The sequence below is a fragment of the Cynoglossus semilaevis genome, chromosome 1, assembly GCF_000523025.1.
Source record: "Cynoglossus semilaevis isolate Cse_v1.0 chromosome 1, Cse_v1.0, whole genome shotgun sequence".
Lineage (NCBI taxonomy): Eukaryota > Metazoa > Chordata > Actinopteri > Pleuronectiformes > Cynoglossidae > Cynoglossus > Cynoglossus semilaevis.
The window spans coordinates 16,817,931-16,835,824 of NC_024307.1; the positions used below are offsets into that span (position 1 = coordinate 16,817,931).

The following is a 17,894-nucleotide window of genomic DNA, read 5'->3' on the forward strand; positions in this document are numbered from 1 at the left end:
CCTGACCAGGGCTGTTGTTCTTGTTCTAGTTCTTGTTCTTGTCTTTCACTCATGCACAATCTGAACTTTCTCTCTCTTCTTGCTGCATTACGCCGAACTCTTCCCCTCTGTCACTTGTACTCGAGCCGGGACCAGGGAAACTAATTTCGTTCATCCCATGTCTAACATATGTTGCAATGACAATAAAGAACCTTGAGTCCTTGAGTTGAGATATTGGACACTAGACTAGATACATATTTCTGTGATTTGCAATATATATGAACTCGAATAAAGTTGTTATTTTTATTGGATATTGTAGGAAAACCATAAACATAATTTGCTTATGGAACATTTAAATTTACATTTTGAAACTTTATGTCGGCAACAAAAAACGTAAACTCTTCTATGTTTACTTACGTTGGAGAGTGATTGGTAACTGTTGTTTACGATCTTTGAGGAATACAGCGTGATTGAAAAGTTTCGTTTTACTTTTGTGACACGGTGGTTCATCTGTGCCATTTGCGATCTTTGTTAATAAATTTCAAATCTTGTCTTCTCGCGCGAGCAAGAAGTCCCGGAGACGCTGCCTGGATACAGGTTGTAGCTAGCGCGCCTATAGTGGCGGACTGTGGCTAACGACATCAACATGGAGACTCCACAGGTGACTTACTACATTTTTACTCAGGGACTGATTTTATGTGTACTATCCAGTTTTTTGATGATACGTCTTATCTAAGTCGAAACCGTGGTTCTGCGCGTTTGGCGGTTTGAGGGGTTAGCTAGCTGCTAATTCCGTTTCCAGACTGTTTGGGAAATGTATTTACGTCAAAAACAACACGTTTGTTAACTTATCAACAATTACGACAGTTTAGTTTTGTAGTAGAGAATTCCACGTTAGTAAAATGGACCCAATGTGTGTCTGGTGGCTCCCTGGTTGCAGGTTTGACAAAACGTCAATTCGCCATATATTTTTCCCTATGTTTGCTAACTACCACTATCAAAAGAACGTCGGAATACCTTAAATCCTCCAGAGTTGGGAAGTTGGTTAGCAGTGATATGTTAAACAACTATTTTCGTCTTTATTTGTATCAGTATGCGTCATGTAATCCAACATTAAAAAAGCAAACTAGCGTTTAATAGACTTAGTAATGCTGTTAATTTGTTTGTTGTTTGTTTGTTTTTTACAGAAAGGGGGGGTCATTTCTGATTTTCCACTAAATAAAATTGAGAGTCAGTCTACTGAACAATTGTCCATAAACCAAGTGGTGCCTTCTTTAAATCTTCAAGATGCCAGCCAGAAGCAGAAGCAGCTCAGTGTTTCAATAGATAATTCACATCAACATTCAAGTCACTCCGTGGAGTTGGGTATGTAAAATACTTTTTTTATCTATTCAGTTTTGAAATTGTACTTAATTAAAATAAATAAATATTTACATGGTGGATTTTTTTAACCATACAATTGTTAATTTTGAACAGTGTGGGGTGTATTGACACTGTGGGACATGGGTGTAGAAGCAAATTGCAAAGTTTGCAGCAATTAATTTGTCACTCAAGTTATAAATTAAAACTCAAGTGAGATTAAGTACATATATTCAAGCACAACAAATTTATGGACAGTGCACAAAAAGTTGATGAAGATTGAGCTACAGATTGGAGTGGGAAAAGATGAGGTCAAATGGAAGCTAGCAGCAGGATTCTCTGGAGGAACACTGTATAAAGGAGAGGAGACTGAGCTGGCAGAGTTGAAGATGCATTGATTTTAAATGAGAGTGACCAAGATGGACAGGAAATGAAGAGGTTGGGGGATGAGTGATGCAGTCAGGTGTTGAGAAGATTTGCGTATCTGCAGAGGAAAGAGAGTGGAGATATTGGACAGCAGGGTTACAAACAAAGAAGACACAGTCCAGAAAGCATCGTATCAGGAGAGGAGGCAGATCACTCACTGTTACCAATGAAAGGCAGCCCCTTAAAGAGAGTAAATATATATAAAGTTAATTACTACTATGTCCATTGGGGTCTTCATTCAGTAATTTTTAATACTTTTCAGTACTTTGATATTGGCTGGTAATGATGCCTGAAGATAAAATGAAGATTTTTTTTTCTCTGTCACTAGGTTTTCAGGACAGTAACTTGTCTCCAGCCCTTTTCCTTTTGCCTGTAAAGACAGAACTGGAACACTTTACTGACTTTACTTTACTGCAGCAAAGTGACAATGACTTTGCACCTTTACGGTAAAAACACTTGTTGAAGATAATAGTTTAATCACTTTTTCTAATTAGATGTTTACTTATCAATTGACTTATTTTTAAGGGCATACCCTGACATTTCCACGGCGTCCGATAGATTTCCCTCTCCGGCCCAGGATCACACCTCTCAGGCCTCAGATTGTGGCTCTCTGTCTCAACATCCTTTGGCCCAAACGACTGTCCTTTCAGAGGGAGGAACAAGCAGCTGCTGTGACACTGTGTCCTGGCACAGCTTATCTGACAAACAAGAGAAAATTGTTCCCTCCAGACTGTTTATAACCTCTGGCAGACAAGGAGATGACAATAATGGTGGTTCACCGAAGACCTCAAAGACACCAGTTGAGCCTCAAGTCCTGTTTGCTGGAGTAAAACCTAAAGTAGAGGCTTTAGACGATGATACTCTGTTTCTAAGAAAGGATGTTTCTGCCCAGCATTTGCTGGAGCTCCTACAGAGAGAAGTTGGTGTTCCCAGCAGCAGTTGTAGTGCAGTGTCCTCTACTTCTGAGATGTCTGTTAAAAACACAGCGTCTTCTGTGACACAGTCTACACATAGTACAGTTTGTAAACCCAGCCAGTTTAGAAGAGAATGTCCTGCTGGTGAAGCTTCTCTGCCACACCAAGCTCAACAACCTAAAGCTCTGTCATCTGAGGTGTTCAACATCACCACAGGCTCTCGCAGCACTTTGCCTGATAACAGCAGTGAAGAGTTGCATAGAGAACTGTTGGCTGAGGCTGAGATGAACAGAAGTGAAGAATTTCAGTCTCAGAACCAACAAAAAAGTAGTCCTCCTCCTCTTGATCTGTGTTTCACTCCATATCCAACAAAAACCTCTGTAGTCAAGAAAAGTGTCTCCCAAAGAAATTTGACTGACAAGTCATCAACGGGTCCTTTTTCAAGTGGGGTTGAGCGACTTCATAGAGAGCAGAGCCTTTGGTCGTCAGGGAACCGAACAGGAATTGATGGCTCGTATTTAGGTTTCCTACCACAGTCTCAATCCACTCCAGGGATTTTTCTGAACAAACCCAAATCCAATGTCATGGCTGTTTTGGGCAAACCTTCTGCCATCGAATATGATAAAGAAAACTCCCATCAGTGCAAAACTGGGATTTCGCCACAGGATGCTATTTCTGAACCTAATGACATTGAGGCGGAAAGTCAGAACCACGAGGACTCGTCAAAAGTCCAGTCTCTTCCTAGTTTTAACTACATTCAGAAAGTAGATGCATGGAGGACCAATCAGAGTTCCAGTAAAACCTCTCTGTTTGATAGTCTAGCATTGCAAGGACTTTCTGAAATCTCTCCTAAAAAGAAAGCCTACGACACAGTCTCTGAGACCCTGAATCATTTACTGACTGAAAAAGTAAAAACTTTACAGAATGCTCCTGGTTCCAGCCCTGCCAACCAGAATATGACACAGAGCTCTTCTGAAGTCCCTTCAGGATCTTGCTGTTCAAAGAGAACAGAGGCAGTTGGAGGTGCACCCAGTGACCAAGACAACAGCGGCTCTGCAGTTAGACCCACCACCCCTCCCTTTGGTAGGTCTCAGTCCCACTCCTCTCTCAGCACGGTCGTCATGTCAGCCCAGAAGGAAAGAGAAGAAGCTCAGGTTGAGGACGATGACAGTCGGAGGACAAATGTTTCAACTAAGCCCTCAGCTCCACTGAGCCTCGGTCTCTTCAGTGACATCTCTCTTGATAGAGAGCTGGCACTTTCAAGTTCACAGGACAGTTACAAGAGTGGAGTGAAGTTAGGTGCGTCCATTGGAGCATCTTCTGTCACCAGCCTAGAGGTTGATAACTATGCTCCCTACTGGACCATCAAACAGTCGTCAACAACACCCGCTCTGACCGGACCTCAGGAACTCAACATTGAAGAGCGAATCCCGGTAATTAATTGAAAGTGAAAATAAAAACACAGGGAATCGGCCTTAGACTGTCCAATTGTGATTGTTTTGTTCATAAAATGAAACTGTATGTTTTATTCAGCATGGATTTATTCTACTTATGTATAAACCTTAATGTGTAATGTCTGTTTTCTGCAGTTGTATCTCCACAACCTGGGTATTGACCAGTCTCCCTCAACAATCCTGACTCCTTTTGTGCCTAGAGGGCCGATCCGAGAACCAGAGTTTTCTCCCACTGATTTCTGTACGATTAAAGGATCTATTGGAACCCCAACCAAAAGCACCCAACCTTCAGAAGGTAAGCATTCTCAACACTTAAATTCAACACATTACTACTCATCCCACTTCATTTTAGATTTTAAAAAGTCACACGTGTTCTGTCTGCTTCATAAGAAACTAGTGAAAATATTCCTGTAGTAAAGTTCCATTCTTGTCCAATGCCACACTAACCTCATGTGAAACATGTTTTTACAGGTGACAGCCCCCATAAAGGAGAGTTTTCCAGGTCTAGTATTCTGTCTGTGGGCTCAAGCATTTCCATACCCATTAGCCTGGACAGTCTGGGTCCAGCTGTATCCAATTTAGACCGGAGAACTTCTCCTTCCACAGTTAGAGAAGCTTTTCACAGTGATTGCAGAGCTGCAGCCACCTGTGCAGACTCCCACTCTGACATTTTGCTACCTAGCCAACAGGTTAACAGCAGTGTAATCAGCAACCAGAATGTTGTCCAATTGGATGAAGGCTCTGACGCCGACCACTCACTAGCTCCTCTGACCAGATCAGAGGAGTCAGACTTTGAGTCGCCGCTGCAAATGAGCCGTAGCTTGGTAAAAAGTGCTTCAGACTCTGTTGTGAGCGCTAAGACATTTTTAAAATTCCAAAAACTACTCTCAGATTCTCAGACGGACAACGAGGTGTCTGCTGGGTCGTCTATAGCTTCCTCAGCCTCTAAAGAAGACATTTTCCTGCCGTTGAAGACCAAAAGCAGTAGATTCCAGGATTCCACTTTCTCCTCCTCCTCTGCTGCAGAAGACCCCACACGTCAGTCCTCCCTGCTGTGGGCTAGGTCCTCGTCTGATTCCATGCTGATGTCAGAGAAACCAAGGCAAAGTTCTGTCGGTCGAGAAAGCACGACTTCATCACTGCAGCCTTATTTTCCCTCCACACCATCACTGACCCTTGCATCTACAGCACACTCACCTCTGGTGCCCCCCAAACCAGCCTGTCGGGCAGAGCCTGAGGGCTGCAGTGCTGCCCCTCCTGACAACACGGTCGCAACACAGCCACAGGTCGGCCAGTCTCAGCTGCAGCAGCTGCCCTCCACACCTGCAGAGATGGATGCTGGTCCAGCAGAAGAAGAGATTACTGCACAGAGTAGTTCTTCGGTTCCCCAACCTGAAGACATGGATCAGGGAGGAATAAGTGACTCCAGCAGCGGCAGCTCATTGGCTGTCAGAGTGGTCAGGTTACTCCAAAGAGAGTCTCCCTCCACCCTGATGTCCAGCACACCCAGCACCATTGATCAAGATGAGAGCAAAGTCAGAGGTAGGAGCCTTCAGAGACGGCCAGGTTCTGATTGTATTTTAATTGTTATACACACGATAACAGTCTCCCTGCTACTGTGACTGTACACTTAATAATCAACATCATAAAGTGTCTGAACTTGCTGGGTGGCAATCAGTTTATCAATAATGGTATCAACGACTCATAAGGTCCTTAAGTTTAACACCTACAAGGCTCATTGACTGTTGAAGTCAGCAAAACAAAACTGATGTCACCAGTTTTACATTTTATAGTTAAATGATTATGGATTTAACAGTGGTTGTTGTCATTACTTTATATTTTAAAATATCATTCAGGTTGGAAGTAATGCTCACAACACTCGTAGTCACAGTATACATTAGCACAACAAGTGTACAAGTTTGATGTAGCTTGTGTTACTTTGTGTCCTGGTAAATATAAATATCTATTATTAAGTCGTAGGACAGGTGACAGATATTGACAAGTTGACAAATTTTATTAATGGAGTCAACATCCTGAAGTACTTGTTGACTGACAGGAGTCAACTACATGGTTTATTAAAGTCTACTGTGATGTTGCAGACTGGATGAAACCCAAACTTCCAGGACAACAGAGTGAACTCCAGGAGTTGGATGTAGAAGATAAGAGAAGAATTGAAGAGTTGAAGAGAGAATTGCTGCTGAAATATCCAACCATGGTAATAGAAACAAGTGTGACCGTTTCATCACTACATCTGTGAACGGTTCCATTTCTTTTTTTGAATAATCTCAATGTGTTCTTTTTGTCATTTGGATCTGTGTTGTTTCCACAGTGCAGGTCTCAGTGTGGAGGTAACTGAGGTGTTAGAGCAGACCTGGGCACAGAGGGCCGCTGTGGCGGCAGGTTTTTCTTCCAACCTGTCCAGAACACACTGACTGACCAATCAGCTGTCTGAAGACTCATGGCAGTTGATTAAATAAGTCAAGACAGGTGTGCTGCTGCTTGGTTGGAACAAAAACCTGCAGCCACCGCGGCCCTTTGTGGACCTAATTGCCCACCTCTGTGTTAGAGTGTGCGTGTGTTTGTGAAGTTTGAAACGTGAAACTACATTAACTGCTGTGTTTGTTTCCTGACCTCTGAACAAACTGTTTGGTTGAAGTGATGGCATATATTTCTGGTTTTTAATTCTGAATGAACTGTAGTCTCACTTTGTTTTGATTTTGGTTTTGTTTTGTTTTCTTCCCAGGGCCAGCTGAGCACAGACACAGAGACCAGTGCTCCCTCCAGTATTCCCAGTGACCGTTCTCCACCTCACACTCTCCACAGTAGCTTGAAGAGGCAGCGGTCTCAACCTGTGAAATCGACCAGAACAAACCAGACTGAACCTGACGTTCACAAACTCCAACGCTCAGAGTCTTTAGAAGCACAGGTACGAAGGATTGCTGCCAGAGAAGGTGTGAATATCACGCGATCAAACACAGGGGCTCCCACATCCATTTCTATCTCCACCTGCCGGCGTTCTGCCTCCCCCTCTCCCTCAACTTCACCTGCGCCTCCCCTCAGCCCGTCACCTGAGCCGCTTCACCCAAACGACCTCTCCACAGGACCACTGGAAAATACTAAAGGTCAAAGAAACAACGCTCAAAGTGAAGATATGACAACCAGAGAGTCAACGACAGGAAGTCAGAAGAGGAGAGAAGCTGTTGGCGGTCTGGATAAAGAATCTTCTCCTTCCCTGCAGTGTTCAAACAGGGAGGATGAACACCTGCGCTCCTATCTGCCAGATGACCAGTTCACCATCAATGAAAGCCTGATTTCTGCTCCTAACAGAGCTGAAGAGATGTCCCTGTCCTTTAGGGGGACACGTCACGTCTCACATGTCCACGTCACTCTGTCTCCTAAAGCTGCTGATCAAGGCCTGACCACAGATGTCCCCTCCAGTCACACCACAGCTGGTTCCAGGCATCCTCACAGAGAGTTTGTTTCTCCAAGACGCTCTCCACTAACAGCCAGCAGTCCAGATGAAGATGTGGGTCTGACCAGTCCACCAGAGTGGAGTGAGATCAGAGGTCCACACAGAGCACCAGGCCTTGAAGGAGCTGAAAGCTCCACTGTGTTCAGCAGTGCTGCACCTCAGGGAAGGTTCACCTCCACCACCAAACCAGCCTTAACGTCACAGCGATCTCCTGACAATTCTTCTGGAACTGCAGGTAGGATGGTTACGCTGTAGCTTTGTTTCAAAGGCCTAAGAGACAGTTTAGTTTGTGGGTGAGCTGATTAGCAGGTAAATAAATCAATATAGACAATGAAATGGAAAAACTAAATGTTCTTGGTTCTTTTTTTAGAACTGAAGAGTCACAGATTTTGTTGTTTGTTTTAAACCTTTCTTTACTGATTATCAAAGGACCTAAGTTTAATTAGGGCTTAGAGCCCCCTCTGCTGGATGATAGTATAAGTATTTCAGACAGTCTGGTGTGTTTGTAAAAAAAGCAAGTTATTAACAAAAAGATACACCAGCTTTAAAATACCATTGTAGTTTTCTGACCACGACTGTCAGCCTCGTAGCAGGAATATATGTTTTTGCGCTCTGTTAGACAAAGCAAAGATGAGGATACAGATTTAAACTGGAAGATAGATGGAAACATTATGTTTTCAATTCTCTAACAAAAAAGAAGGGGTTGTAAAAGGAAGAGCAGGTAATTATTAGAGCAGAAGAAATGCTGCTTTAATAAACTGAAGTAATTTAGTTGAAAGAAACTCTGAATGTTTTAGCGGTATAACTGTTTTGTCCACCTGTTTTTAGCGGTATAACTGTTTTGTCCACCTCGGTTTAGTAATGAATGAAGATCCTGTCAAAATAATTACAGAGATCTTGTTGTTTCTGTGTCTTTGGTTCTTAAAGACATCTCTGTGTCTCCTCTGCCTCCAGCAGTTCCTGTCCTGTTGCCTTACAAACCTCACGGCAGCAAGGAGTTTTTCTACGTCCCTCAATTAGAAGCCGACGTGTCCTCCGTCGACAAATCTGACACCACCCTGGAGAGCACCCACCCAGGTACGTTCACTACGCAGCAGCAGACCACTGCTGTTTGCTCAAGAGTGTTGAGTAGAGTGACCACCTGTCTCGCTTTACGTTGTATTGGACAGCAATTTTAGCCTCTGTCCAGCTTCACGCAAATTGTAGATTATGTCCCACTTATTCATTTGACATTATTTAATTGATATTAAACTATTTGATGGAAGTCTATCAGTGCAGTCCATAGCAATGATAGGTCACTTTTTGGATAATGTGGTAGCTGACAGGCTGAGTCAGTCAAACAGCTGACTCGCTTTATTCACACACACTTTAGCGTCTGAAATTGTATTGCGCGAAGTTGTTTTGATACTGTGAAGGCGCCATGTTTACTGTGCCGAACAAAAGAAGACTCTGAAGCAGCATTCTGCATTTTGTGAAAATACGGCTTTTCTGTCGGGCATGGTGGTGAATCAAATGGGAAACGACACGATGCATGTGAATCTCACACAGGAAGTACACAACAACAAACAGCCAAAAGTGTGCAGTATTTTTTCTGCAAACCACATGACACTGGGTTGGATAAAATGAGTGCAGCAGAAGTTCCCAGTGTTTACCATGTAGTTCATGCTTTTCAGAAACGTGCAAGTTATAGTGCTGACAAAGGCTATGATGCAAAATCTCTTTGGTGGCAAAGTATTTTTTATTTCCATCTTTTGGTCACAGGTGGCGATATAATCCACAGATGTTGTTGGTTTTACAGAGAACTATTTACACTGAAATAGTTTAATTTTACATCAGGTCATATTTCTTTGTGCCTTATCTGCTAAATGTGGAAGAATTAAGATAATAATAATCAATAAATATGTTACATTACTAAATGTTTAGGTTATGTCTTGGGTACTATAGAGTTTTTGTTTGTTTTATGGAGGTAAAAGGTGAGATTTGTTACTTGGTAAAAAAAGGGGGGGTTGGCTTTAAATGATTGCGGCTGTCCCTCATTGTCCCACACAAACCTGCTATTTGTCCCGAATGTTTTCTGTTTGGAGGTGGTCCAAGTGTTGAGTCTAGACCAGTGTGAAGTAAAGTGTATTATATCCAGTATTTCTCCACTTCTTTGTGTACTCTCCATTACTCTCTACTTAAACTCGTCCACCGTCATCACCTTTACTCCTGCACCTTTATCCTTCCACTCGCCTCACTCTTATTTACACGTTTTCTGTCTTTCTCCTGCCGACCTTCGTTCCTCGCTCTAAAGTAAACCTCCACCTCTCCAGGTTCTCCTCCACCTACTCCCCACCCTCACCACAGATTTACCATGGTAACCATCATTTTTATCTGCAGTGAAGTTGGGCTGCCTTCATTGTCATGATTTATTATTGCTTTACCCTTTACCTCCTTCACTGATGAAAAAGAGACGTCTTAAAAGTAATCTTGGGCCAAAGAAATTAAAAAAATAAATAAAATTGAAAAGCTGAAGTAATGAGTCCAGATTGTTGGAGCGTTAGCTGGAGCCGTGGTCGTCTCTCATTTCTCCCGTGCCTGAGTGAGTCCCAGCTGCTCTATTGTTACACAGACCAGGCGGGGCATCAATTATTCATGTTGCAGAGACAAAGGCAGCGGCTGCAGGCTGCAGGCTCCGAGAGTCGTCCAACGGCTTTGGTTAAACTTTGACTGAAAATTATGGAATTTTTCTTATAAAACATAAAAATAAAACCTTAATTTAACACTTTTCTCCCCCAAAAGGCTCAGATGATGCTGTGCCACCAAACTTCAGCAGTGACGTCCTTGGACACCAGGACCCAGGGCTGGACCGTGGTGTCACTATCAGACACACAGAGGGGATCTACAGCAAGAGGTTGAAGATGGAGAACTACACAATGAGGGAGAGCAGAGGCACAGGTTGGATTTACACACACACACACACAGTAAAATAAAACACAAGATTACTGTGAATCATTTGATTAACTCTTAAACAATCCATTAGTTTAAACACTAAACAGTGGAGGCGTCTGTATCTAAAACTTTAATGTCCAGCCAGGTCATCATCAGGACCAGAATATTAATAATCTACTCAGGTTTACCTACCAGTACCTGTCCTAACTGTAGGACTGCTGTACTTTTTTACATTTCTCTAGAACTGTATCTCCCCTATTGTCATTATAATAATAGTAATTGATATTGTTATACATACAGTTGTGGTCGTAGTATTTATATTATATTTACTATTTGTTACTTTGCCCCCCCTTATATAAAACTGATATGAACGTGTGTCTTTAACCACAGTGTCCTCATCAACTAACCATGAGTCGTGGAGAATAGATGAGGGAACCAGTGGCTGTTGTGGACCACACAGGAGCCCTGAGACGTTCCTGCCTCTTCATGCTGAGCTGGACTCAAACAGCATCTTTCATTACACAGGACAGAGCTCCGTCCTCCAGAACACTGATGTCCAGCAGGAGACACACCCTGACGTTGTTGAACCGGTCCTGACCGACCTGGACCGATTGTGGCAGAGGTTCTGTGACCAGTGGGTCATAGATGTTTGTCAACCAGACAAAACCAGGGACTCGTCCCTGCTGGTCCGACTGGAGCGTCTGTCTCACCTCATTGATAGACAGAGGAGAAACACGCCGGAGCGAGGTCATGAAGCTGACTCCTTAGAACAGATGACACAAGAGAGAGGAGGAGCTCCCAGGAGAGGAGACCAACAAATACCTGAGAGCAGGGAGCGCAGAGGAGTCCAGAAGACGACGGAAGGACGGGAGACGTCCAAGGACAAACCCTCTCTGTCCCGACCTGAACCCATAGAGGAGGAGCCAGGAGCCTCCTGCACCTCCACCCTGTCCCACAGCTCCTCCAGGAGTCTGCACCTCTCTTCTGAAGGCGGTGACAAGTCTGAGACGTTGTCCAACAGGTCCACGTCATTGTCCGCCTTTGACTTCACTCGACCGCAGCAAAGATCCAGTTCCCACAGAGATGAGCAGCTGAAGAGCAGTTTCAGTCTCAGCAGACTCTACAGCGCCATCAACAGGCAGAAGGATGGCAGGGAGCAGAGGAGAGGGAGCCACAGGGTGGATGTCGCGGCGTCAGAGACGACCAGAGCTGACGAGTCCTCGGTTTGTACTCACTTTATTTATTTATAGCATTGTTTTTATTGATCCTGTCTGAGAAATCAGTTTGTAAAAATGATGTAGAAATATTTTAAAAAAGAAAAGATTATTGATGACGACATTTTAGAGATTGTTGTTCTGACTTGATGCATCATGGATGAGAACCGTCCCAGCAGAAGTGCTCCGAACAGACTGCTGCACAGTTCTAAACATCATCATGATTTGACTTTTTATTTTTTCAGGTTGTTGCTGATTCAGTCAGCACTTACGACCGGCCTCCACACCCCGGTCCCACCAAGAGTCTGACGGCCAAGAGAGCAGTGAGAGTGGTCAGCAGAGGAATCCAGACGGGTGAGTCTGGGAGGGAAATGAGTCAGTATTGCCAATATTTATCTTTAAATAACTGTGTAGCTACGATAAATAAATAGCTTCATATGTCACTAAAACACAGTGAAAGAGTGGGCAGTATTTATGCCTTACAGCCAGAAGGTCAAAGGTTTGAGCTCTGGTGGTCACTGCTGTGTGTGTGGAGTTCTTGGTAAAACTATGGTAAAACTATTGAACAAGAGGGTCACAAATTGTAATTAATTATGTTGCTGCAGCTGTTGAATCAGTTCCACTTGCAATGATGTTCAAGTGTGTGATGTAAGAAGAGTGTCCGGTACTGTTTGTCCTAGAACTTGACAGAGCAGCACTGTTTTTTTTTATTATTATGACATTATTCAGGAAGTCTGTATCAAGTCGCCCATAGTTTTAAAAAGGTTGGAGACCCCTGTGATTGAGAATGGTTTGTTTGTCCTTTTAATGGACTGGAGAACTGGCCAAGGTCTGACCCAGTCCTCATGTCCCTGATGAGGGTTAAGAAACAGAAGGAAAATCAGTTAAAAAATCCATTTATATATTTTTATATTTTGTTTTCAGCAGGCGACCTGGAGATCGTCCGTAATGGGACTCGACGCCACACCAGAGATGTTGGAACTACATTTCCTTCTCCTCATGAGAGCAGAGCCTCCAGCCAGAGTTTGTCTTCATCATCCAGAGGGGACAGAAGAGGAGGAGGAGCAGGAGGAGGAGGCCGGAGTTACAAACACAGGAAAAGCAAGAGGAGTCCGTCAAAGTTCTACCCTGCAGGTCTGATATTATCATTCACCTGAGACGGATGTGAAACTGAGTGTTGTGTTGACGGAAGAACGTCTTTTCTGTCCCAGCTGTTTCCTGGTTCATCTCTGCCCACGAGCTGGGGTCAGAGGCCAAGAAGGAGAACCAGCAACGGCCACAGGAGGTGGTGTTGGATGAGAGGAAGGAGGAGGAGTGGATGAGGAGAGTGAGCTCTGCCATGTTCTTTCCTCACAGTAGAAGTCACGAGTGGAGAGAACCACTCAAACAGAGACAAATTCACGAGGGGAGGAACCAGCAGTCGACCACCATGGGTCGCTATGAACCTCATTCTGGTTTTAGAACCAAAAGAACGTCATCTGGTCTGGTACCAGTCTCTCTGCAGGTCAGTTTGTAACAGTTTAGTCTTTTTTAATAAGGCTGAGGCTGAGGGTTATCATCATTATCTTTATTATTATTATTATTACATTAACACATGAACTCATTCACACCAACAATTATTTTATGGAGCTTTAAAGCAGCAGTCTTTTATTGAGATCTATGACAGCCCACCATCAAATGCATTAGGAGGATGGTAGATCATATCATGGTATGCTGTGATAAAATGTCTCTCAAACTGAAACAGCTGAATTTTCAGGTTGAAACATACTTTTAGGAAAAGCTTGTTTCTTAAAAACCAGCTCAAGTCTCAGCTTAAGGTTTTTTCTGGTTTATCGTTCTCACATTAATCAGTGAACCTCAAAGCCTGAACCAGGGGAAAATTCAGAGTCAGTCTTAACCTTTGACAAAATGTCCCTGCTGAGGCCTCATCCGTCCTGCAGGAGGCGCTGCAGCTGCGTCGCCCAGAGTTCATCTTCAGATCTACGGAGAGACTGAAGTGTCTGGCTCTGCAGGCGAAGGAGAGGAGGCTGCAGGCTTTCCTCACCAGAGAGAAGGAGCAGTTCTTCTACCAGACTGGAGGAGGACGAGGGACAAGAGGAGGAGGAGGAGGAGGAGAGGGGAGAGCACCGAAACCTGCAGGTGAGTCTGAACTCAACTAAAGATACCGGAAGTAGAGGTAGTCCTGGTCCAAACACCGGTCACTCAGTCTCTCAGGACACTGAGACAGTTTCACATTAAATAACACATTTAAGGCAATTTAAAAACAGGTGGTAATATTGTCACGTGGACCAGAGCGTAGGAGAATCTGCTCAGACAAACGTCAGTGTGGAAGCTTGGTTTCTGCTCCGTTTTACATCTACTAAAAGCAGTACTACTTGGAATAGTGGGGCGGGGCCTCCCTTGGGGGGTAAAGGGGAGGGGTGTACAGTGAGGTGCTGGGGAGTGTAGGGGTCTTCCAATGGAACATGGCACGGTCGACATAACTGTACCACTGCTGTAATTCTTGAACAATACCAGGTCTCCAGTCACTAGGTGGCAGCAACTCATACAGTGGTTTGTACAGATAAAAATACAGGTTATCAAGTATTTCAATTTGTGGGGGTGTGGGTCAGGTGGGGGGGGGGCGTGAAAGCATTTCTGTCCCCAAGGGAGGGGCATGACAGAAATCAAATTGAAAACCACTGACTTAAAGTAGGAAAACATTTGAAGCAACTATTTAATTAATTGTCTTCAAATGTAACATCATTTTACGTATTCATCAATTTGATTGTTTTCCGTTCAGTTTTAAACAAACCTCTTTCTCTTCAGGTTCTGTTCAGCTCCGCAGAGCTGTACCTTGGAAGGAGATGATCCAGAGATCCAAACTGTGAGTAAGAGCTCTCTTCAAAAAGAACTACATTTTATTTCAACACAGTTTTTGACAGTTATCTGTAGGAATGATCTCTAGCACTTTATAATTCCTCGGGAGTTCCCTTTGGGAAATGTAGGCTCCAGTACAGCAGTAAAAACACACGAACAGGTAAAATACAGTCAAATACAGACATGAGTAGCAGCACACTGTCAATGAATATGGAAAACCTGAACAGTGGATGTTGATTAGTAGATTACTAGAAGTAGATAGATTAGTGTTAGTAGATTAGTAGGTAATTACTGTCGCCGTGTGGTGTTGTTGATTGCAATCTCAATTATTATTAGTTATATTTTAATTATACCATTTCTATTCTAAATTAAATTACTATGATGTATGTATATACAGTATATATGCAGACACATACATATATACATATATATACATATGTATAAACATACATATATATATAGTATACCACAATATCTCTATGGTAACTAGTTTAAATATATGGACAGCATAAATAGTTGGGTAATTAAATAAGATAAACACTTATCTAATAGAGGCAGTTCCAGCAGATATATTAGTGTATGGGGTGTAATTTGACCAGATTTATACAACCATTATTACTAGGAGTTACTATACATATATAATATTATATAGGATAGATATTAGTAATATATTTATACACAGTATGTTGATTATATATGTGTGTATATATATATATGTGTGTATATATGTATATATATGTATATATATGTATATATATATACATACTGTATATATATGTATATATATATACATATACTTGGAATATAAAATAGAAGTACAACGGTATATTGAAATAGAATCATGTAAATGGAGATTGTGGTTGTTGCACTTACTCCCTTATCCACCAGTCGTTTGTTCTCCCTCCTCCCACCCAGTGAAGAGATAAACAGTTTAATTGCCCGGTGGTCAAAGGAACTGAAGAAATGTTTGATTTTCAGACATTTGGTCTCAAACCTGTTTCCCTTCCAGAATCTACGAGAACCTTCCTGAGGTTCAGAGGAAGAGAGAAGAGGAACGAAGGAAAGCAGAGTACAGAACCAATCGTCTCAACGTACAACTGTACAACAAGGTACGAACACGACAGAGGTTGTTGAACAATCCTCACAAACACTACAACAACAGCAGTGAGCTTCACTGTTCCTGTTTTTAATGGCAATTAAATAAGATTTTTTATTTTTTTCCAATTCCATTTTTCCAGAGAATCACCAATCTCGTCCTGGGCCGACGAGCAGCCTGGCAGTGACCAATCACTCTGACTATAGATGAAACTAACGGTTATACTTTTTTACATTGTAAACTAGCTGAATATTTTATTTATTACTGGAGACCATGTTTCTGTTTTTAAAATAGCTTTAGATGCGTTTTTCAAACTGAGCCACAATGTAAGAATAAAACACGTTTCTATTGAAAATACATTGTTTTTTAAATAAATCACAACAGGATCAAGAGTTTGAACTGTCTTTATTGTGTTAATTGTTGGGTATTACTCGAGCAGGAACAGGAAGTGTCAGGAGGAAACAGTTCAGACAGAATAATCTTCAGCTCTTAGGAGAAATGACAACAGTTTAGTTCTCTTGCTGAAGCTGTGGTTACGTTCCCACCGCACATCCATCCAGTTTCAACAGTTTGAAACTTTATATTTAACTAAGTCTTAAACCTACAGCCAAAAACATGCATCCGAGTTCAGATCAACCTAAAGCTTCATGTGAACAGACACTGATTTAAGGCTGTAACAAAATCCAGTTTTCATCAATAACACCAGAGTCACAATCTAAACTCAGCACTTTAAACACACAATGTAATAAATAATAAATAACTATCTGACTAAAGTGCAGCTGAGATGGTGTTTAAAATAACATAAATCTCAGATTATTACAGTTTTGAGGAAACTAAGCCCTGAATAAAGTTAAACATTTAAACAGGATTTATTTTTTCCTGCTGCTCAAACAAATGTGCACAACACTAAATCATCAATCTTTACTTTTTACTTTAAATAGTTCCCTTGATTAAGTTTTGTGTAAGTTTAGCGACCTCCAGTGTTGGTGTCTGGTATGAACCACACAGCAGTTTCAACACTTGGACAACAGATTATTCAATAATTAATAAATACTCAGCAGCTTATAGAATGGGGTTTTCAGTAGAACAGAGCAGGAGTTAAGAACCTGCACTGTCATCATCTGTGACCATAAACACACCAGCAGCAGTCAGACCTCAAAATGACTCCGATGATTTTTACAGCTATGACTATGGTTTTTTCATAATTTTCTCCGCAATCCACAATTCACACATTTAAATAGTAAAACCAATAATTTTTGAATAATTCATCAAATAGTAACCATCTAATTTTGATAAGTTAAAATTACAGCCAAAATATGTGAGATTATTCAGCAGCAGACTGACCCACAGAACACAGAACACTCTCTGACCACGGCCCAAACTCTGACAAGTGCGACTGAAAAGACAGTGTAATGTGTAATGTTTGACCTCTGACCTCATCGACGTTTGTTGCCGGCTGTAATGCTCCGGTGCTAGCACTGATGCAGAGATGGGGAAGCGGATGACAGCGATGACAGTAGCGACAGCAGCGAACGACTATGTTTGTAGCAGAGAGTGAACTCTGTGCAGCTGAGACTGGGACAGAACCAGACGATGGACCTGCTCCTGACCACGTGCACACGGAACCATGACCCGACCCACCAGAACCGTGTCCCCCTGCTTCTCCTCCTTCACCTGAATGCACACAAAAAACAGAGGAGATTGACTGAGAGAACTAAAACAGACAATAGATCAGATTATACAGTAACTCAGAGACGACCACTGGGCTGTACCTTCACAAATGACGTGGATGGAAACGTAGCAAAGTCTGTGGAGACCCGAGCTCCGGGATGTTGGGTAACGACGTGTTCAGACACTTCATCCTGAAAGAAGAAGAAGAAAAACGTTTTTCAGGCTTTCATGTTGTCTTTATATTTGTGTCTGATTGTGTCTAATGTCAGTGTGTTTCAGTCACCTTCAGTCGGTCCAGGGTTTCTCTCAGAGACTGCAGTCTGGCAGTTTGTTCCAGCAGCTGAGCACCAGGTGTCACTGCAGTACAAAGAAATCAGTAGCTGTGAGTACTAGATTTATTTAATCCTCAAGTCATTTTCACATTTAGTGTTCCTTATTTAGGAGGTCACTTGGTCGATATTTGTTTGAGTCTTGTAAAATGCTTTACCAACAATTCCCCGAACAAATCTAAAAAAAAAA

The 17,894-nt window shown here is 42.4% G+C and overlaps 1 protein-coding gene and 1 long non-coding RNA gene across 4 annotated transcripts; one reads left to right on the top strand and one right to left on the bottom strand.

The window, feature by feature from the left end:
- Positions 1–512: 512 nt before the first annotated feature.
- Positions 513–16,094, top strand: alms1 (ALMS1 centrosome and basal body associated protein). Of its 3 annotated transcripts, none has more exons than XM_008315271.3 (18): positions 513–640; positions 1,167–1,344; positions 2,093–2,210; positions 2,290–4,111; positions 4,268–4,427; positions 4,604–5,674; positions 6,232–6,347; positions 6,876–7,839; positions 8,559–8,681; positions 10,386–10,541; positions 10,926–11,758; positions 11,995–12,103; positions 12,674–12,883; positions 12,961–13,253; positions 13,690–13,888; positions 14,558–14,615; positions 15,618–15,717; positions 15,847–16,094. In XM_008315271.3, the coding sequence occupies exons 1-18, from the start codon at positions 626–628 to the stop codon at positions 15,889–15,891; spliced, it is 6,570 nt and encodes a 2,189-aa protein (XP_008313493.1). In that variant the 5' UTR covers positions 513–625; the 3' UTR covers positions 15,892–16,094. The 3 variants fall into 3 exon arrangements, with proteins under 3 accessions (XP_008313493.1, XP_016890113.1, XP_016890110.1); XM_017034624.2 differs by having other exon boundaries at positions 12,677–12,883; XM_017034621.2 differs by having other exon boundaries at positions 8,562–8,681.
- On the bottom strand, positions 16,093–17,852 carry LOC103382469 (uncharacterized). The gene is made up of 3 exons (XR_521931.3): positions 17,659–17,852; positions 17,477–17,566; positions 16,093–17,378 (listed from the first exon to the last, which is right to left on the bottom strand). It is a non-coding gene; the product is annotated as an uncharacterized LOC103382469 (long non-coding RNA).
- Between the last annotated feature and the right edge of the window lie 42 nt (positions 17,853–17,894).

Bases quoted from the DNA above. Each gene is read 5' to 3' on its own strand.
- alms1 (XM_008315271.3), top strand. The intron at 6,348-6,875 runs GTAATAGAAACA...TTTTCTTCCCAG, and splicing joins TGCTGAAATATCCAACCATG to GGCCAGCTGAGCACAGACAC. The intron at 14,616-15,617 runs GTGAGTAAGAGC...TTTCCCTTCCAG, and splicing joins ATGATCCAGAGATCCAAACT to AATCTACGAGAACCTTCCTG.